Source organism: Octodon degus, unplaced genomic scaffold (genome assembly GCF_000260255.1).
Source record: "Octodon degus isolate 3935 unplaced genomic scaffold, OctDeg1.0 scaffold00268, whole genome shotgun sequence".
NCBI lineage: Eukaryota > Metazoa > Chordata > Mammalia > Rodentia > Octodontidae > Octodon > Octodon degus.
Genome location: NW_004524844.1, coordinates 509,546 through 529,372, shown reverse-complemented (window position 1 = coordinate 529,372; position 19,827 = coordinate 509,546). Strand labels below are relative to the sequence as shown.

The 19,827-nt window shown below is 60.5% G+C and overlaps 2 protein-coding genes across 4 annotated transcripts in view; both read left to right on the top strand.

The window, feature by feature from the left end:
* Pold1 (DNA polymerase delta 1, catalytic subunit) overlaps positions 1–12,414 on the top strand; it is a 20,104-nt gene extending 7,690 nt beyond the window's left edge. The window contains exons 2-27 of the mRNA XM_004646411.2: positions 1,276–1,472; positions 1,745–1,858; positions 3,007–3,153; positions 3,230–3,355; positions 3,425–3,593; positions 3,678–3,762; positions 3,830–3,959; positions 4,241–4,407; positions 4,568–4,672; positions 5,721–5,861; positions 5,940–6,050; positions 6,389–6,580; positions 6,652–6,740; positions 6,818–6,934; positions 7,087–7,200; positions 7,442–7,589; positions 8,844–8,939; positions 9,116–9,253; positions 9,916–10,091; positions 10,331–10,483; positions 10,571–10,673; positions 11,058–11,190; positions 11,278–11,391; positions 11,618–11,670; positions 11,750–11,847; positions 12,282–12,414. Of these exons, the coding sequence (XP_004646468.1) occupies positions 1,277–1,472; positions 1,745–1,858; positions 3,007–3,153; positions 3,230–3,355; positions 3,425–3,593; positions 3,678–3,762; positions 3,830–3,959; positions 4,241–4,407; positions 4,568–4,672; positions 5,721–5,861; positions 5,940–6,050; positions 6,389–6,580; positions 6,652–6,740; positions 6,818–6,934; positions 7,087–7,200; positions 7,442–7,589; positions 8,844–8,939; positions 9,116–9,253; positions 9,916–10,091; positions 10,331–10,483; positions 10,571–10,673; positions 11,058–11,190; positions 11,278–11,391; positions 11,618–11,670; positions 11,750–11,847; positions 12,282–12,387 (3,321 nt within the window). The 5' untranslated portion in view covers position 1,276 and the 3' untranslated portion in view covers positions 12,388–12,414. The remainder of the gene's footprint in view (positions 1–1,275; positions 1,473–1,744; positions 1,859–3,006; positions 3,154–3,229; positions 3,356–3,424; positions 3,594–3,677; positions 3,763–3,829; positions 3,960–4,240; positions 4,408–4,567; positions 4,673–5,720; positions 5,862–5,939; positions 6,051–6,388; positions 6,581–6,651; positions 6,741–6,817; positions 6,935–7,086; positions 7,201–7,441; positions 7,590–8,843; positions 8,940–9,115; positions 9,254–9,915; positions 10,092–10,330; positions 10,484–10,570; positions 10,674–11,057; positions 11,191–11,277; positions 11,392–11,617; positions 11,671–11,749; positions 11,848–12,281) is intronic.
* Positions 12,415–13,451: 1,037 nt separating this feature from the next.
* Positions 13,452–18,558, top strand: Spib (Spi-B transcription factor). 3 transcript variants are annotated; one of them, XM_004646409.3, is made up of 6 exons: positions 13,452–13,487; positions 14,119–14,146; positions 15,755–15,827; positions 16,006–16,220; positions 16,527–16,677; positions 17,465–18,558. In XM_004646409.3, the coding sequence occupies exons 1-6, from the start codon at positions 13,465–13,467 to the stop codon at positions 17,761–17,763; spliced, it is 789 nt and encodes a 262-aa protein (XP_004646466.1). In that variant the 5' UTR covers positions 13,452–13,464; the 3' UTR covers positions 17,764–18,558. The 3 variants fall into 3 exon arrangements, with proteins under 3 accessions (XP_004646466.1, XP_023562417.1, XP_023562418.1); XM_023706649.1 differs by lacking the exons at positions 13,452–13,487; positions 14,119–14,146 and having other exon boundaries at positions 15,762–15,827; positions 16,562–16,677; XM_023706650.1 differs by lacking the exons at positions 13,452–13,487; positions 14,119–14,146; positions 16,006–16,220 and having other exon boundaries at positions 15,762–15,827.
* The last annotated feature ends 1,269 nt before the right edge of the window (positions 18,559–19,827 follow it).

The window sequence follows — 19,827 nt, the reverse complement described above, 5'->3', positions numbered from 1 at the left end:
ATTGAACTCAGGGCCTTGTGCTTGCAGGCAAGCACTTATTCTGCTGAGCCATCTCCCCGGCCCCCTACCCTGTTGATTCTGTTTCTTGTACACACGCTGCCTTCTCCCCATACACATGCATCGTGTGGCATTGCGCACGTCATGGTCATGCACCCCCGATCCCTCGAGCAGGTGGAGCCTTAGAATGTGTGCTTCCTGAGCCACAGTGAAGTCCAGACTTCAAGTCCAACCTCAGTGCAGCTTTTTTGTTTGTTTTTGTGCTTTTGAGACAGGATCTTGCTGTACAGTTCAGGCTGGCCTTGAGCTCACTTTGTAGCCTAGGCTGTTCTCAAAATCACAGTGGTCCTCCCGCCTCAGCCTCCCAAGTGCTGGGACTACAGGCGTGCACCACCACAGCTGGCTTTTCAGTGCCGTCTTGTCCAAGCCACCTCAGGAAAGGCGCATCCGTGTCAGTGTACCTCACTGAAAGACAGCATCCTACTCTCTGTTGGTTGCAGTTAAGGAAACACAAGCAGAAATGCAGTCTGTCTCTGGTCCGTGCTTTGACTTGTCGGCCACAGTGGCTCGTGGATCAGGGAGGTGCCTGCAAAGGGCATCTGGGGGGCCGCTGGAAGAAATGCATGCTCTCGGACCCTTGTTCCTAAGTGGATGATAAATGTCCTGGACTCGATCGCTGTCGAGCAGTGTGCTGACTTGAGGCCGTGTCCTTGTCCCTAAGACTCCAGTCTAGAGCATCGTGTGACCCATCTGCACACCTACCTGCGTGGAGGCAGGACAGAGCAAAGATGCAAGCTGGGGCTAGGGAATGGGTGCGTGGTTCTGGGAGTGTCATCATGCTCCGCAGACAGGGCTTGGGTTTTAGTCATGGTGGGAGGCCTGTAAGACGGTGGCTGTGGTGGCTGTGGGACTTAGATGTATTGCCTAGACCTGGGACGGGAAGGCCCTAGTCCATGGCATGTCAGGCCCCCAGCTGGCATGGGGTGCAGCAGCTGGCCTGAGCGCTTCCCAGTGCCTGCTCGGGGAAGCCAGGCAGATGGGGTGAAGGTGAATGGGGAAAGGGCTGTGCTGAGGGTCAAGTGACAGGGAGTGGGGCCTGGGTTCAGCTGGGAGGGGGTGAAACCCCTGTGTGGGCCTCTGGAGCGAGCCAGCTGCCCACCAGCGCCAGGTGGACAGTTGCACTGTTAGCCACTTGTGGTCAGGCGGGTGTGCAAGGCATGGAAGAGACAGGAAAGCAGGTCTACTCAGAGTCCCCACCCAGCTCTGCCTTGCCCACAGGATGGATCGCAAGCGGCAGCAGGGCCCAGGGCCCGGGGTGCCCCCAAAGCGGGCTCGAGAGGGCCTCTGGAATGAGGAGCCTCGGCCATCCCAGTTTGAGGAGGACCTGGCACTGCTGGAGGAGATGGAGGCTGAGCACCGGCTACGGGAGCAGGAGGAGGAGGCCCTGCAGCCGGCCTTGGAGGGCGCTGTGGACGGTGAGCCCCAGACGGAGACCCTCAGTGCCCCACCCCCACATCTTGTGTCTGGGGTCAGCAGCAGAGCTGACGTGTGTCTACTTTGAGTCCCCCAAAGGGCTGACCTTGTACCCCTTACCTGTGTGCATCTTGGGAGCTGCAGCTTCTCTCCTGACCCTGACCCCAATGATCCACAAGCCTGCCGCCTGACCCAGACCACTGCCTCCCCCCTTCCCCCTGTTCTGGGGGGTCTCTTATCTCCAAGGGGCCCCTAACTCTTCCACCCCATCCAGGACAGCTCTCCTCGGCTGCCATTGATCCCCGCTGGCTGCGGCCCACCCCACCCCCTCTGGACCCTGAGACGGAGCCCCTCATCTTCCAGCAGCTAGAGATCGATCATTATGTGGGTGAGTTGAGGTGGAGGCAGGCACCCAGCTCTGCCCTGCAGGTGGTCACACCTGAAGGGTACCCCCTACTCCAGTGACCAGGACTGAGGAGGCAGCATAGGGCGGGGGCGCCCAGAGGAGTGGGAAGCGGCTCATCTCCTGCTGCCTGCTCGACACTGCCCTGGGGAGCCCACTCGCAAGTCTGTTTATATGGACAGCTTAACAGAGAACCCACAGTGACGGAGGTCAGGTCAGCGCTGGTGCAGATGGAGGCTGTGGGCAGTGTGGGACTGTCCTGCGCCCCAGTTTGATGGTGGTTGCCAGCATCAATCTGTTAGCACCTTGATGTTAGCCATGTAATGATTAGTGGCGTCTCGGTTGCTTTTCTCTCGTTGCTGGGACAGATACCCGACACCCAAAATGAAGGAAGGAAGGCTTTGTTTAGTTCACAGTTACTGGAGGGTTCAGTCCATACTCGGCGGGCTCCAAGGCTGAGTGGCACATGGCAGAGGGCAGCAGTTCATGGTGGTGGCAAAGAGCAAAGGGAGGAGCAGTGGCAACAATAGCTACAGAGAGCTAGTCTCTCTCTTCTCCTTTTCTGCCCCAGGCTGGGTGTAGCGCTCACACCCATAATCCAGCAATACTCAGACCCATAATCCCAGGCTTGGATCATGAATAAATCACCAACTCTAGAACCATGCCCAGTGACTGCATAAGGCTTTGGGGGGACAAATGCATACAGAACGTAACAGGTAGTCATTTTTGCTTCTTGCAGAAATGTGCACATGGTAATACAAAGGGAGCCAAGTATGACGGCCCACATTATAAACCCTAGCACTCTGGGAGGCTGAGGCAGGGAGTTCTTACAGTAAAAAAGGCTGGGGAGGGCCGGGGAGATGGCTCAGTGGAATAAGCGCTTCCCTGGCAAGTGCAAGGACCTGAGTTCAATCCCTGGTTCAGCAAAAAAAAAAAAAAAAAAGGCTGGGGACTTAGCTCAGCGTGAAGCCCTGGATTCAATCCCCAGCACCACAAAGGAAGAAAAATGGAAGGGCCCCTCTTCCTGAGGGGAGAGGATGGCACCAGGCAGAAATAGTGAATGAGGAAGTGGCTGTGTGCCCAACTTCAGGGTCAGGCTAGAGGGGATATCTTGCCTTTCCTGTACCCCTCAGGTTCAGCACAGCCCCTGCCAGGGTGGACCCCACCGTCCCAGAACCATATGCCTGTGCTCCGTGCCTTTGGAGTAACGGATGAGGGTGTCTCTGCCTGCTGCCATATCCACGGCTTTGCACCCTACTTCTATGTCCCTGCGCCCCCCGGTGAGTGGCCCCAGCTCTGGAGCCCTGGCCTGGCTTGTGGGGCCCACTGCTTCTCTGACTGACCCTCATGTGCCAGGTTTTGGGGCTGAGCACCTGAAGGACCTGCAGCAGGAACTGAGTGCCGCCATAAGCCGGGACCAGCGCGGTGGCAAGGAGCTGACAGGCCCAGCCGTGCTGGCTGTGGAGCTGTGTTCTCGCGAGAGTGAGTGTCACCCTGGTGCTGGGGCTGAAGGTGCCGCCCAGAGCTGGCCCCAACCTCCTCTGTCCACAGGCATGTTTGGCTACCATGGCCACGGCCCCTCGCCCTTCCTGCGCATCGTCTTGGCACTGCCCCGCCTCGTAGCACCTGCCCGCCGCCTCCTGGAGCAGGGCATTCGCGTGGCGGGTCTGGGCACCCCCGGCTTTGCACCCTACGAAGCCAACGTAGACTTTGAGATCCGGTACAGCCCTCACCCCTACTCCACACCCCCCTCACCCCCACCTCATCATCCTCTGCACCTGACCCCTACCCCACTCCACCCCAGGTTCATGGTGGACACTGACATTGTGGGCTGCAACTGGCTGGAGCTCCCAGCTGGAAAATATGTCCTGAGGCAGAAGGAGAAGAAGGTACAGGGCTCCCCAAGGGCACGGGCAGGGAGCCAGGACCCACTCCTTCTGACGCCTCCTCCTACAGGCCACCTTGTGTCAGCTGGAGGCAGACGTGCTGTGGTCTGACGTGGTCAGCCACCCCCCGGAAGGGCCATGGCAGCGCATTGCACCCCTGCGCGTGCTCAGCTTCGACATCGAGTGTGCCGGCCGCAAAGGTCTGTCCCCAGGACCTGGGGTACCTGCAGCTCAGGGTATTGGGGATGTGGGAGGCTCTGGTCAGATGTGGGGCGGGGACAGCATTTGCAACAAAGTAAACTGTGAGTATAAAGGCCAAGGGGTAGGACTGTCCCTGCCAGTGGCCAGAATGGAGGAATTGGGGTGGACCCCAGGATCCAGCAGGGGCAACAGCAGGGCAGAGATGCTGATGGGCTGGGACCAGGCCACCAGGTGTGTGCGAGGGAGGGCCGTACTCAGTCCCTGTGTCCCCTCCCCGCAGGCATCTTCCCCGAGCCCGAGCGGGACCCGGTGATCCAGATCTGCTCTCTGGGTCTGCGCTGGGGTGAGCCAGAGCCCTTCTTGCGCCTGGCACTCACGCTGCGGCCCTGCGCCCCCATCCTGGGTGCCAAGGTGCAGAGCTACGATCGGGAAGAGGACCTGCTTCAGGTGGTTCTCGTTCTGCCCCGACTCTCCTCAGCTGTATATATAAGCGCCACCCATGTGCTGTGCTGCCCTCGGGCCCGGGGTGTTTTCAGAGTGTGTGTGTTGGGGGGCGAGGGAGGAGAAGGCCGCAGGCGTCAGGCTGACACTTCGTGCCCCCACCCAGGCCTGGTCTTTCTTTGTGCGCACCATGGACCCGGACGTGATCACTGGCTACAACATTCAGAACTTTGACCTCCCCTACCTCATCACTCGCGCCCAGACCCTCAAGGTGAGGCACGACCAGGGAAGCCCCCATGTGGCTCTGCCTGTCACTCTGGGCCTGCAGCCTGCTGTCCTGCTGGCTATGCCGGCAGCAAGGAGTAAGAATGGGAAGGGAAGGGAGAGGAAGGCCACGAGCAAGGGGAGCTGCGTGTGCTGCGCAGTTCCAGCTGCTAGGGGAAGAACAGGCCGGGCTTGAGGGGCTGGGCTGTGGGCCTGGAGGCCTAGGTCAAGGGCTGCTTCCCTCTGCGGCTGGGAAGGAAGGGTCCTGCTCGGCCTCTCCTGGGCCATGGGGGGCCGTCTCTCCTCTGTGTGGCCCTGAGTCCCAGTTTGCTGTTTTTCTGAGCCCCCCTTCGTCAAGGGCCATGACTCAACTTCCCCAAAGAGACTTGCTTCCAGATGTGCCTGCACTCTGGCGCAGTGGATGTTGGGACATCAGCCTGTCTTGGGGGAACACAGTTCAACCCCTAGCGGGTGTACTGTATTATTCTGGGTTTTTTGTGTGCTTGTGTAATGTGCTAGTGAAGGACAGGATGAGCTGGGCTTGTTGACACACACCTGTAATTTCGGCACTCTGGGAGGCTGAGGCTTTGGCGCAGCCTGGGCAACTTGGGGAGAGAAAAGTGGCGGGGATGCAGCTCAACGTGAAGTCCTTGAGTTCAACCCCTAGTGCTACAACAACAAACAACAGAACAAACTTACAGCCCCCAGCAGCACCAGAGAAAAGCCCAGGCCGCACACTGGTGTTTGGGTCCAGGCCGCAGTGCCCAGCCCTGCCTCAGTCTCTCCACTAGTCCATGTCCCACCAGCCTAAAAAGAATCTCCGTGCCTTATTTCTCCCTCCTGACCCGGGCCCGGCGCCCACTGGCCATCCAGTATCATCCCCACTCGCGTTCCTCCAGGGGCTGCCTCACCCCACCTCTGCCCATAGCCTGAGCCCCGGGGCATGAGCAGGGATGTCATGCTTCCTTTGTCCCTTTCTGTGCCTGGCATGGCCTGGGTGGAACCCAGGGACCTCTGTCCCCCGACAGCGTCACCCACTACGCGGTGTTCCCCAGGTGAAGGGCTTCCCCTTGCTGGGCCGTGTGGTTGGGCTCCCCTCTACCACCCGGGACTCGTCGTTCCAGTCCAGGCAGATGGGCCGGCGCGACAGCAAGGTGGTCAGCATGGTGGGCCGCGTGCAGATGGACATGCTCCAGGTACGGCCGGCCACGGGCCCCGCACGCCGGGCTCCGGGAGAGGCTGCCGAGACCCACGCCCGTCCTGTGCCCCTCCAGGTGCTGCTGCGGGAGTACAAGCTGCGCTCCTACACGCTCAACGCCGTGAGCTTCCACTTCCTGGGCGAGCAGAAGGAGGATGTGCAGCACAGCATCATCACAGACCTGCAGGTGCCGGAGGCTCCTCCTGCCTTCCCCTGCCCGCTGCCCGCTCCTCCGGCTGGCGCTGCCCGTCGCCTGACCTCAGCATCACTTCCTGCCCCAACCGGGACTTCCTACTCCATCCTCCGTGCTGACTCTTTCTCTGCCCTGCAGCCTCACCGCAGCCACCTCTCCTGTCCATCAGCTTTGTCCCCTGGCCCCTGTGGCTCTGTCACTGGGACCTCTGCCTTCCTGCCCTCAGCCTGCACAGGCCCCAGGCCCCAGGCCCCGCCCTGCCCTCCCCAGACCTTCAACAGTGCACCTCCCTGCCCTAGCCACCCCTGACCGCAGGCCCCTTCTGTCCCCAGAATGGGAACGACCAGACGCGCCGCCGCCTGGCTGTGTACTGCCTCAAGGATGCCTTCCTCCCACTTCGGCTGCTTGAACGGCTCATGGTGCTGGTAAACAATGTGGAGATGGCACGTGTCACAGGCGTGCCCCTCAGCTACCTGCTTAGCCGTGGCCAGCAGGTCAAGGTTGTGTCCCAGCTGCTGCGGCAGGTCAGTGCTGGCCAGGGCGGTCACCACAGGCTCCCAGGCCAAGGCCCTTTCTCACTCACTGCTACCCTTAGGCCATGCGTGAGAAGCTGCTGATGCCCGTGGTAAAGACGGGGGGCGGCGAGGACTACACAGGAGCCACTGTCATTGAGCCCCTCAAGGGGTGAGGTCTCAGGATAGGGTACCGGGGTCAGTGTCTGGGGGTCCTGGTCTAATGTGCCCCGCTGGCACTACCTGCAGGTACTATGACGTCCCTATCGCCACCCTGGACTTCTCCTCATTGTATCCATCCATCATGATGGCTCACAACCTGTGCTACACCACGCTGCTGCGGCCTGGGGCTGCCCAGAAGCTAGGGTATAGCACCCAGGGCTCGCGGGGCTCGGGGCTGGCAGGGGTACGGATGCAGTTCCCGGACTAGCGGGACAGGAACGGGGATGGAGGCCAGGCCGAGGAGTGGGGCGACACAGCCGCGCCCAGCACCCTCGCCTAGCACCCTCTCCCCCTAGCCTGGATGCAGACCAGTTCATCAAGACGCCCACAGGGGATGAGTTTGTGAAGGCGTCAGTGCGGAAGGGGCTGCTGCCCCAGATCCTGGAGAACCTGTTGAGTGCCCGGAAGAGGTGGGCTTGCCCATGTGTCCCCCAGGATGCCCAGGCATGGACAACAATGTTGTATGCCTGGAACCAGCCCCTGCTCCTTGGCCTGGCACGTAGCACAGTGTGCTGTGTGTCCAGCCATAGGGGCTCCCACTGCAGGCAGGGGTCTCCCCGCTGCCCGCCCCTGCATGGGCCCTCCCTTGGCTCCTGGTCACTCCCGACACCAAACACTGCCTGAGCAGCCTTCCATCCTGCTCCCTTCCAGGGCCAAGGCTGAGCTGGCCCAGGAAACAGACCCGCTGCGGCGGCAGGTGCTGGACGGGCGGCAGCTGGCGCTGAAGGTGAGCGCCAACTCCGTGTATGGCTTCACAGGAGCCCAGGTGGGCAAGCTGCCATGCTTGGAGATCTCACAGGTAAGCCTCTGGCCAGTGCAGTGGGTGGGGGTCGTGAAGCCCCCTGTGGCGGGAACCAGGAGGTTGGGGTGTTGTGCGGCTCTGGCTTCTTAGGGAGAGGTCGCCAGAGCTCCGTGCGCCACAGGCCACGTTCTTCAGTCAGTAACTGCTCACTGGGGTAGTGCGGTGTGTCAGGCTCCACGCACTTAATGCACAGGGTGACAGACAAACGAGCGTCTTGTTCCAGAGGCTCTTGAGACCCAGTGGGGTTGCAGACGATGGTGGCACCAAGTGTTTCAGTCACAAGTGACCCAGGGGCTGCACTCCTGGACCAGGTGACCCAAGGGAGGGGGCAGCTCTGCGCACCAGCCTGTGTGTTGGGGTCCCCAGCAGTCAGGCCTGTGGCAGAGGGAGAACAGTGACCTCTCACTGGGGGACAGGGCCTGAGGCAAGGTGAGTGTCTGCAGTGTCCTGGCCAGGCTTCTGGGGTCATGGGGGAAGAAGACCCGCTCCCATGACTGACCGGAGCTACTGGTCATTCCTCCCCACTGTGGCTCAGTGAACCAATTTCGGGAGATCTGGAGGTCTCCCCTGAGCAGGCCAGAGCCAGGGGGCCCCAGTAAGCCCCTATTCCACGCCCTTCCTTGGCCTCTTACAAGCCTAGCCGCCCGCCCGCCTGGCCCTGAGCTGGGCCAGTGCTCAGCCCGCTTCCTCCCTCTGTCCAAATCTTATCTGTCTCACGGCCTCTTTCTTTCTGTCGCAAGCTTGCCAGTGATAGGTTAATAAACTGCTGCACCTGGAAAGGAGCAAGGGCCCTGGGCTGAATGAAACACAGACAGTAAAGGTGGAGATCTAAGCGCAGATGGACCCAATGTACTAGCTGGGTAAAGATTATCTGACTGGGCCTACACCAGAGCCACGCCTGAGGCTCCATGGCCGAGCGCCCCGTGCTCGGCCTCAGTTTTCTTATCTGTGAAATACAGGTGGGGTGCAATGGTTTCCCTGTGTGTGACCCTGGGGCCTTAGGGGCCTGTGTCACCATGGAAGTGGGTCCTGGCCCACTGCACTGGGTGGGAGTGTCCCTGCTGACAGGGATGTCCGTGGTCTAGGCAGTATTGACATCACGGTGGGGACACATGAGCCACAGCCTTCCCCTGGCTCACTGTGCAGTTAGCTCCTGCCTGGCACTCTGGGCTGGGACCTGCATGTGTCACAGACCTTTAGGAGCAGCTCAGGGCCCCCATGTGACCACACCGTGGCTTCTGTGTCACACAGAGCGTCACCGGGTTTGGACGTCAAATGATTGAGAAAACCAAGCAGCTGGTGGAGTCCAAGTACACAATGGAGAACGGCTACAGCAACGATGCCAAGGTCAGGGCTGCTCTGCTGCCCAAGAAAGGTCTGGGGCAGGCTGGGGAGTGCGCCAGCGGGCCAGGGCCACAGCCACAGTCCTGCCTCCCCACACCATGCCCCTCGCTGCTGTGTTCTGGGCCCGTTTGGCATCAGCTCCTGGTTGGCAGTGAGGGATCCCTCATGTCCCTGCCCAGGTGGTGTATGGCGACACAGACTCTGTCATGTGCCGGTTTGGTGTCTCCTCTGTGGCTGAGGCGATGGACCTGGGGCGCGAGGCCGCGAACTGGGTATCTGGCCACTTCCCCTCACCTATCCGACTGGAGTTTGAGAAGGTGCGCAGGGTCTTCCAGGCTTCAGGTCTCTGGGGCTGGGGCACCTCATAGTGGCGGGGGGGGGGGGGTGGGGGGAGCTGCGGTTCCCCTGCTGTCACTCAAGGCTTCTGTGCTCTGGGTGCTTAAATTGGAGTCCCCTGGATCAAGAGCCCCTGGCTCGGCATTCTGCTGCATAGGTGCCCAACTTTGGAGCAGAGTTTTGGAAATGTCCCAAGCACCAGGCTTTGTTACACTAGACTGCAGCGTCTGGGTTTTGTCTGGGTTTTGTAAGCCTGGAGGGGGTGGGGGTTTGCCATTGGTGGGGTCATTGATACAGTAGCCCCAGGCTGTACAATCCCCACCACCTTCCGTGGCTCAGACACCCCAGTACTCTGCCTGCAGGTTTGGAGCACCGCTGTGATCTCCGCTCTTAGGGGATCTTTGTTGTCTCTTCCTGTCTGGGTGTACCTCAAGGTTGTGTCCTATTGTTTCACATTGGCGCCTGGTATCCCTGGGTGACTGAGGTAATCAGGGACCACCTTAGGGTCCCTCTCCATAGGCTTGGAGCTCCGAGTGACCCAGCCCTATCTCAGGGACCATTCTTGCCTGCCCTGTCTGGGAGAAGCCTCAGGATGGGGACCGAAACCCCAAGTCTCAGGGTTTGGCGTCCCTGTCCCTGCCAGGTCTATTTCCCCTACCTGCTCATCAGCAAGAAGCGCTACGCAGGCCTCCTCTTCTCCTCTCGGCCCGACAGCCACGACCGCATGGACTGCAAGGGCCTGGAGGCCGTGCGCAGGGACAACTGCCCGCTTGTGGCCAACCTTGTCACCGCCTCTCTGCGCCGCCTGCTCATTGACCGGTGCGTGGACCCCTTCAGCTCTGGGCCCGCCCGGCCTTCTCTGGAGCCCAGTGGTGAGGGCCCCAAGCCCGCCGGTGGGATCACAGATGTGCTCCTGGGTGGGGAGGCTGTGGTGAGCGAGGTCACACAACTGTGGCTCCGGCTCTGCGCTTTGCAGCCACCTGCCCTCGGTCCCCCAGGGTTGGTGTTGCTTTCCACTTGGCCTCTGTACCCACTGGTGACACTGCCGCTCTCCCCAGAGACCCAGAGGGTGCCGTGGCCCACGCCAAGGACATTATCTCAGACCTGCTGTGCAACCGCATAGACATCTCCCAGCTGGTGATCACCAAGGAGCTGACGCGCGCTGCGGCCGACTACGCGGGCAAGCAGGCCCACGTGGAGCTGGCGGAGAGGTTTGCCACCTGGACCCTCGCCCGCGAGCCACTTCTGTGGCCCCTCCCCCAGGCCCTCACCCTGCCACCTGCCTCCCTGTCTCGCAGGATGAGGAAGCGGGACCCCGGCAGCGCACCCAGCCTAGGTGACCGCGTCCCCTACGTGATCATCGGTGCGGCCAAGGGCGTGGCCGCCTACATGAAGTCCGAGGTGAGGCCCACCTGGGCGGCTGCGCCCCAGCTCTCACTTCCGTTTTCCAGGGTGGGCGGGCCGGGCCCCAAGCACGCCCCTCTTCCTCCCTGCTCAGCCCGCCCACAGCCTGTCTCCAGCCGGGTGCTCTGTGCCCTACAGTCCTCTCCAGCCTGGTCTTCTCCCATGACTGCCCTTCTTTGTGACCTGAGCCCCTAGCAAGGGGTATGGAGTTCGGACCAAGCCGGGCTCCCCGTGACCTCTGGCCCCATCCCCAATCCATCCCAGCCATAAGGGAGCCTGGGATGGATGGTGCCCACACCCAGTCCCTGCCCCGCTCATAACCCTCGAGCCCCAGGCGCACCCCGCCTGCTGCGTGTGACACGGCTGCACCCATGCCCGCAGGACCCTCTCTTTGTGCTGGAGCACAGCCTGCCCATCGACACGCAGTACTACCTGGAGCAGCAGCTCGCCAAGCCGCTGCTGCGCATTTTCGAGCCCATCCTGGGCGAGGGCCGTGCCGAGTCTGTTCTGCTGCGTATGCCTGTCCCGTCCATGGGCTGGGGGGCTTGGGAGCTTGGGGGGGCTGCAGAAGCCCCGCCTCACCTCGTGCCTCTTTCTGTAGGCGGTGACCACACGCGTTGCAAGACCGTGCTCACGGGCAAGGTGGGCGGCCTCCTGGCCTTCGCCACACGCCGCAGCAGCTGCATCGGCTGCCGCACGGTGCTCAACCACGAGGGTGAGACCCCAGCACTGTCTGGGTCGGGGTGCCCTCGGCCCGTACCCCCACCCGAGGGTCCTCGCCCTCCTGGAGTTCCCCAGGGGAGTTTTCCCCACGACACTTGCTCCCTTGTTCTCAGCCTCCTGGGACTTTCACAGCGGGGATGGGCAGCGGGCGGGGAAGGAGCAGGGGTGGCGTGGCCCAGCTTGGCTCAGCCCCGGCATCCTGTGCTGACCACCCCCAGGAGCTGTGTGCAGATTCTGCCAGCCTCGGGAGTCAGAGCTGTACCAGAAGGAGGTGAGCAACCTTAACGGGGGGGGGGGGGGGGGGGACAGGCCGAGGGGGGGGCAGGATGCTCACCCAACCCCACCCCCAGGTGTCCCACCTGAATGCCTTGGAGGAGCGCTTCGCTCGCCTCTGGACCCAGTGTCAGCGCTGTCAGGGCAGCCTACACGAGGATGTCATCTGCACCAGGTGGGTGCCTGCTGGTGGCTACACCTGTCCAGCCTGGGGCTGGGGATCACACTCCAGGGTACCCGCCAGAGTGCCCCTTCCCCACCCCCCCCCACCCCCGCGCGCACAAAGTGGGACGGGGTCCCCTGAGTGTGCCCAGAGCTGGCCAAGCTCCCAGGCTGCTCCCCTCCCCCTGGGTGGGGCCGGGCTTTCCCCAGGGAACAGGTGGGCGGGGCGGGTTCCCACGCCAGGTGACAGGTGATATACGGCCACCCGTGCCTCACCGGGCACCCCTGTTATCTGCCCCCTCCATGCCCGCTGAGCAAACAGCCCCCACAGGAGGGTGGGCAGCAGGCGGGGGCCAAAGTCCTGGGAACAGCCTGCGCTCTGGAGACGGTGCTCACAGCCCCCAGCCCTAGATGGGCGCTCGCTGACCGCGCCCTCCCGCTCCACAGCCGGGACTGCCCCATCTTCTACATGCGCAAGAAGGTGCGGAAGGACCTGGAGGACCAGGAGAAGCTGCTGCGCCGCTTCGGGCCCCCAGGGCCTGAGGCCTGGTGACTGGAAGCGCCTATGGGGTGAGGGAGTAATAAAATTCTGGCCTTTTGTTACTCTTGTGTTCTGTGGTCTCTGGGGAAAGGGTCACAGTGTTTGTTTTATTTTTCCTTAGTGGGGATTGCATTGGGGGCCCTCCACACAAAGGTATATCCCAGCCTCTTTACCTTTTCATGTTTGAGACCGGGTCTTACTGAGTGGCCCAGGCTAGGCTCAACCTGTGTGTCTTCCTGCCTCAGCCTCCCTAGTGCTGGAATGACAGGTGTGTACCACCACACCTGGCTACAAGGTCCAGCTTCACGATCCCAGCGTGGCTTCTCCCAGGCCGTCACCCCCCTCCTCACCTTCCTCAGAGATCCCTAGGTGCCAGTCTCTGCTGACAGGCCATTCACAGCCTAGCCTGCCTCAGTTTCTCCTTTGCCCTATCCATCGGGCACTGGGTGGGTGTCTCCACAGGACTCTGCCTTGCCCAGGTGTCTGGCCTCCCTGGGGGCTCCGTGGCCACTCCTCGGCCGGATGCTGCTGGCTTCCGCTGGGCCTGGGGCAGCCCCTGGCAGGCAGGACACTTCCACTCCCCAGCTGGCGCAGGTGGAGGGGACCCCCCTCCCCGCCATGTCACACCCACAGATGTTTCCACCTGGGGGTCCTGAGGGTCAGTGCAGCCTGGGCTTCTCCCCACCCCGCCTGTGTGGCCCCCATGGGTCTCACAGCCGCCCCCAGGTCCTGCGGCCTCCTTCACTGTGGGGCGACACTCCACCTCAGCCCAGCTCTCCTCGTCTCACCAGTAGCCACCCAGACCCTTCCTTTTCCAGGATCTCCCCCAAATCGAGCTCCTGAGCCATCTCCACCCCTCAAGGTCGGCTCCTCCATCCCTGCCCCCAACCATGGGGATCCCCAAATCCTCAGGGCAGGGCCCACCCTCCCTGCCACGTGATCAACATTGTGCAATCCAGCCCCCTCCCTGAGGGGATTTTTGGGGAGGGCCCAGTGCCCCTGCCCCTCCCCGGGGCTGGGCCAAGGTATATATATATATATAGGGGTGGCGACCACAGCCGCACAGCAAGCCCAGCGCCCCACGGCACCATGCTCGCCTTGGAGGCTTCGCAGTAAGTGCCCCCAGTCACCCAGGACCCCCCACCTGCCTTCCCAGCCTGGGGGCCCCACCCACTAGTAGGAGGACCCACCACTGGCTCCATCAACCTCCCAGCCTGCTGCCACCAGGTCCCCAAGGGTCCTGTTTCCAGGGCACACCCGCTTGTCTCCTCTGCCCGTGTTCCCCTGCGTTGCCCTCTTGGCGCTTCCATCCTCCTCCTCTGTGGGTCCCTCTTTCTGGCCTTTGGCTCCCTCTCCTGCCCTCAGCCTCCTGTCTCCACCCCTGGGGCCCCCAAATTACCTCTGCCTCCCTGTGCCCATGCTGGGGTCCACATCTTCCTCTGCTCTCCCTGGACCCACAAAGATGCCAGCTGCTGCCTGCCCCTCCACCCTGCCCACACGCCTCCCAGGGGACTTTCTCCCCCTCACTTTCCCCACCTCCCCCATCTATCTATGCAAATCCCGAGAAGGGGGGGACATTTGCCTGGCCCTTGCCCCCCACTTCCTGTCCCGGTGGTGAGGCTGGTCTCAGGCAGGGACACCCAGCAGTGTGCAGATCTGCGGTGGTCGCAGCTGCTGCTTCCTCCCGCCGGCCCAGGTGGCCAAGGTCGGTGCTGACATGCCCCTGCGTCTCTCCCCCTGCAGGCTCGACGGGCCCCACTTCAGCTTTCTGGTGAGTTGAGGTCCCTGGGCCTGGGGGGCTGGAGGGGGGGACACCCACTGTGATCTCCCCCAGAGTGGGCTCTGCCTCCCTGACTCAGTTTCCCCTTCCTGCTTATCACAGATCTTTTTTCTCGCATCTCCCTCTTGGGCTCTGAGATCCTGTTCCTTGTGACCCCGTGTGTCTTGTCCCTCATCTCACAATCATCCTCTTCCTGCCCTCATTTTTTTGGGGGGGAGTGGGAGGGGTGGGTTGTTTATAAATTTTTATCCTGTAATGTTTCAGACCCACGGGAAACTACACACAACCTCCGGGAGCCACATCCTAGTGCAACAGATAAACCTCCCTAAGTTGATCAGGAGAAACCCCCTTCCAGCGCCCTCCCACCGTTCTCTCCCAGCCTCTGGTTTTGTTGATTTTTCTTTGTTTTTTTTCCTTGTGTTTTTTTGTAGTACTGAAGATTAAACCCAGGGCCTTCACACTGAGCTACATTCCCAGCTTATGAAAGCATTTTATTTTTGAGACAGGGCCTTGCTAAGTTGCCCAGGCAGGACTCAAACTTTCCATCTTCCTGCCTCAGCCTCCTGAACACCTGGAAGTACAGATGTGCACACCTGGCTTACTGGTTGGTTTGTTTGACTTGAGGTGCAGCTCCCAAGCCACAGAGACCCCTCTTAAGTGCACAGCCAGGAGTTTTTGCACTGTGCACTCAGCTGTGGGACCACTAATCAGATCCAGAACGTTCCATGACTCTAGAACATTCCATCCCTTCTTGCCCAGACAATCCCCCATTCAAATATTTTGCACCTCAGTTTATTTTGCAGTTTGTTTGCGGTACTGAGGAATGAACCCAGGGCCTTCATGCCTCACTGAGCTATATCTCCACCCATCCCCTTTTTGAGACAGGGTCTCATTACTGCCCAGGCTGGGCTTCAACTTGTGATTCTCCTGCCTCAGCCTCCCAGAGTGCTATGATCACAGGTGTGCACCAGCATGCCCAGTTTTTGCCTGCTTTTGAACTTTATATGAAGTAACTTATGCACTGGGTTCCACTGGGATCTACGATCCTTCCCTCAACTCTGGGTGCTAAGGGTCTGTTGCTTTGCCTTGCTGCGTAGTACTCCACACGCTGGTTATACCAGTTTGCTTCTCCAGCGTCCTACTGTTGCACACCTGGGCTGTTAAGCGAGGCTAGAGATCCATTGTTTTCAGTTTTGAACTCGGGAGGCTGAGGCAGGACTTCCATGAATTCAAGGCCAGCCTAGGCTAAATAAACAAACAAACAAAAAACCCCAAAACAAAACAAAAGGAAGAAGCATTGGGACTGTACTGCTGTAGAAGGCCAGCCAGGACCTCTTCCCCTCTTGCCTCCTCCACACCACTTTGGCTTGGTGACCTGCTGATGGCACCCAGGTCCTGAGAGCCACAGAAGAGCAGGAGCAGGCTGCTGGTCCCCCTCTTGGGGCATGTCTCTGTATCTCTCCTGCCCTGTCTCGTGTCTCTGCCTCTGTGTTCTCAGCAGCCTCTCCTCTCCTTTTCCTGTCTGTGTTGGAGTCTCCCATGGGGATGGAGGGGAGGGTCTTCCAAAGCTTGGAGTGACCTTGTCCCACCCCCCAGCAGTACCCTGATGGTGTCTTCTATGACCTGGACAGCTGCAAGCACTCTGGCTACCCTGACTCAGAGGGGGTTCCTGGTGAGTGGTCCGGACTGGGTCTCCTGGCTCAGAGGAGAAGGGTGGCCGCCACCTTCCCTTCCTTTCCCACCCATCTGCTCCTCATGCAAATCCTGGGGTCAGGCATTTGCACAGCCCACAATGATCCCTGTGTGCCAGCTTTGCTGGGATGGGCTTCTGACCCAGTGTCCTTCCCCAGACTCCCTGTGGGGCTGGACTGAGGCCCCACCCATCCCAGCTGCCCCCTATGAAGCCTTCGACCCTGCAGCGACCACCTTTGGACACCCCCAGGCCACCCAACTGTGCTACAGCACCTCTGCCTACAGTCCTGCGGGGACTCTTGAGCCGCCCCCCAGCCTGGAGACCTCAGGGCCTGGCCTCTCCGCATATCCCACGGAGGACTTCACTGGCCAGGTGAGGGCCAGGACAACTCGGTCTATCCAATGGATCTTATGACCAAACCTGTGGCCCCAGCCACCTCACCAGGTAGACCCTTCCCTTTGACAATGTATGTTGAGCCCAGACTGAGTGCACAGCGGCTCAGACTGGCCTGGTCAGTGCGCACAGTGCACAGGGCAGGAGCATGGGTGTCCCCTGGCCGGTCATGCAGACAGGAACCCGAGTGGGGAGGGCCTCGAACAAGAAGAAAGGAGGAGGAGGAGGAGGAGGAGGAGGAGGAGGAAATGACCTTGGCTGTGTGGTGACCCGGGCCTCCCGCAGACCCTAGGCCCCCTGGCGTATGCCCCGTACCCCAGCCCTGTGCTGTCCGAGGAGGAGGACCTGCTGCTGGACAGCCCCGCCCTGGAGGTCTCAGACAGCGAGTCAGAAGAGGTCCTCGGGAGCAGCCCCGAGGGGAGGGGCTCTGAGGCAGGTAGGTGGGGGAGGGGCGGGGAGAGGAAGGGAGGGGACCTGGCGAGTAGGGGAGGGGCCTCTGTTCTGTGGCTCTGAGGGCCCTGTGGCCTTGGAGAGGCATATCTGCCGCTGTGTGGCTCCGTTTTGTCTGCTAACACGGAAGGCTGTGACAGTGATTTTACCTGTCAGGCCTCAGTTTCCCTCCCATCAATGGGCAGCGTTTCTGTTGTCATCCCTGTCTCCTGGATTAGGGTGGTGAGCTGAGCTCCTGCTTGTACAGCACCCAACAGGTGGCCAGCGGGGGCTCTCCCAGGCTCGCACGCAAGCACGTGCACACACACGTCCTTTATGGTTGAGCAGGCTCATGCTCAGGCTCAGGGACGTTGGCACGCCAAGGTCACACAGCTGGAAGACGGCAGACATGGCGCTCTTGTTTCCTGGGCCTCTTCTGAAACCCCCTGTTCTGTGCAGCCCTTGCTGCTTCGGAGAGCCCGGGAGCCAGGCGCCCTGGCCGCTCCGGGACCCCATGCGGCCTGGGGCGGAGGGGCTGGGAGCACGGCCCAGTGGATCCACACCTGCTCCAGAGCTGCTGACTCCCCACTTGCTGCCGCCACCAGCCCTGGGCACAAACAGGGACAGTGTGGGGGTTCTGCAGCTTCCAGCTTCAGGGAGGGGGGCGTGCTGTGCCGGGGTTTTGGACAGAGCCGGGTTCACCTCTCACCCCCTCCGCCCGCCCACGCGCCTGGGGGTGGACCCCAGGAGGGGGCCCAGGAGCGCCCCCTAACGCCCTTTCCTCACCGCTGCAGGGGCGCGCAAGAAGCTGCGCCTGTACCAGTTCCTGCTGGGGCTGCTGACTCGCGGCGACATGCGCGAATGCGTGTGGTGGGTGGAGCCGGGCGCCGGCGTCTTCCAGTTCTCCTCGAAGCACAAGGAGCTCCTGGCGCGCCGCTGGGGCCAGCAGAAGGGCAACCGCAAGCGCATGACCTACCAGAAGCTGGCGCGCGCTCTGCGCAACTACGCCAAGACCGGCGAGATCCGCAAGGTCAAGCGCAAGCTCACCTACCAGTTCGACAGCGCGCTGCTGCCAGTCGCGCACCGCGCCTGAGCTGGTCCAGGCCACTGGCGTCGCCAGGATCGCTGTCCAGCACGGGATCCGCGGGATCGTCGTGGTTTGGGTCGCAGGACTCGTGGACCACTCTACTCTGTGTGTGTAGGGGGCAGTGCTTCCAGAACTTCAAGAACCTCGGGGATCCTCTTGGGATATCCGAGGACAGGGACCTCTTTGAGGTCCCTTGTGTGTCTGCGAACCCTCCATCTCACCAGGATGGGGCACCCACAGATCACTGCCCCAGAGAAGGCTACCAGCAACCCTAGCCCTGTGCTGCATGAAGGAGGACAGTGAACCTGGATTCTCCTTTTTTGTCTTGAGTTTTTGCTGGATAAGAGCTGTCTTAGTTATGTCTGGGGCCCTCTGGGAACCCTTTGTGTTCTCAGTGCTGTATCCCTATGATTTGTCACTCATGTCCTCCTAGAACTTCTTGTCATCTTTGAAGTTCCCACATACTCTGGAACCGCTCCATTTCCAGCTTTTTGTATCTAGAGTTCTGCAATCCCGTCTAGGATGCCTCTGGAATCCTTCCTCTGGAATCCTTTGGCCATGTCTGAAGTGACTTGTCAGGTCCGGGCTGGGGGGGGGGGCTCCGTGAGACTCAGTCCAGGACTCCCTTATCACATTATGGATCCTCCAATTACAACGGCCCCCTAGCAGCCCAGGTTCTCATGGAGATCCTGCCTTCCCGGCATACCTTCTGTATACCCCTAGCAAAGATCTGCCACTGATTTCTTGGCAGCCAGCAATTCTCCCTACTACAGCATTTTTTGTTTTTTTAGACTCTGTCTCACTGTGTATTCCAAGCCGTCCTTGAGCTCACTATGTAGCCCAGGCTAGGCCTCAAATTCACAAGAGATCATCCTGCCTCAGCCTCCAGAGGGCTGGGATTACAGGTGTGTGCCACCACCCCAGGGTCTGACCACGACATTTTTTTTTAAAGCAACCAAGACACAGTGGGTTTTTTTGTTATTGTATTTTCGGAACCAGGGATTGAACTCAGGCCCTTGTGCTTGCCAGGCAAGCACGTATTCTACTGAGCCATCTCCCTGGCCCCTAACCATGACATTTTTAACCCAGTTGTCAGCCCTGCACCCAGAGTGAGCAACTGTGCTGATGTCTTCTTCAATTCACTGAAGTACTTTGGAGGGAAAACCCTGTTTGCCAACCGGACTTTTTTCTTCTTCTTCTTCTTCTTTTTTGTCTTTTGGAGACAGGGTCTCACTATGCAGTTCAGTCTGGTCTTAAGCTCACTTTGTAGCCCAGGCTAGTTTTTAACTCGCAAGTATCCCGTCTCTGCCTCCCGAGTGCTGGGGACCGGTGTGCCTTTTAACATGAGGGTTTGTATAATTAGCTAGTCCAGCCACGGTGGGCCAGGGTTTTGGTGAGGAGAGGCTGGAGCTAGACAGGGCCCCTCATAGTGGGACGTTTGTTCTCCAGGCTGCCCTGGGACTTAGCCTAGTTGCCTGTTGGGCCCCCAAGCATTCTGCATTTTGAGCCTTGTGCAAACCTAGCTTGAGCTGCAGGAATTGTGGGAGCTCTCAGCAGGATCCCTGGAACCCAGGACTCAGAGGTCCAGGCAAGTTGGGGAAGGAGTGGAGCAATCACAGCTGGGTTTGTATTTCTGGGAAAGCTGGAGAGCAGGAGAAGGACCTCAGAAGGCCTGGCAACACTGTTGTAACCCATCTCCTGACTTCACCCTCAGGAAGGCCAGGGGAGGAAGGGCCTCAGGGCCGCGGTCCAAGTGGGGGCGGGCAGGAAGTGGCAGAGGCCATACTGTGAGACCTGCCCTGGGAGAAAGGGGCTGCACAGCCCAGGCCGCCTCCTATAAAAAAGGTGCTTTCTGCAAAAGCTGTCGTCATCACTTAAATGCGGAGTTCAAATAAAAAAGAAATAAAGGTACACAAAGTGTAGGTGTCTTGAGACGTTTTATCAGGGAAGGCCGCGTCTCGCTGCACTGGCTGTGAGCCACCGCTTGACAGAGAGGGGAAGATGAGAACGGAGATCAGAGAGGCAATTGCGGCCACCCCTGGCTGAGCGCTGAATGCCGAAAGAAGAACC

Excerpts from the sequence above, each read along its gene's own strand:
- Spib (XM_004646409.3), top strand. The coding sequence starts at position 13,465 with ATGCTCGCCTTGGAGGCTTCGCA. Across the intron at positions 13,488-14,118 it reads CTCGCCTTGGAGGCTTCGCA|GCTCGACGGGCCCCACTTCA; the intron begins GTAAGTGCCCCC and ends CTCCCCCTGCAG. Across the intron at positions 16,678-17,464 it reads GGGGAGGGGCTCTGAGGCAG|GGGCGCGCAAGAAGCTGCGC; the intron begins GTAGGTGGGGGA and ends TCACCGCTGCAG.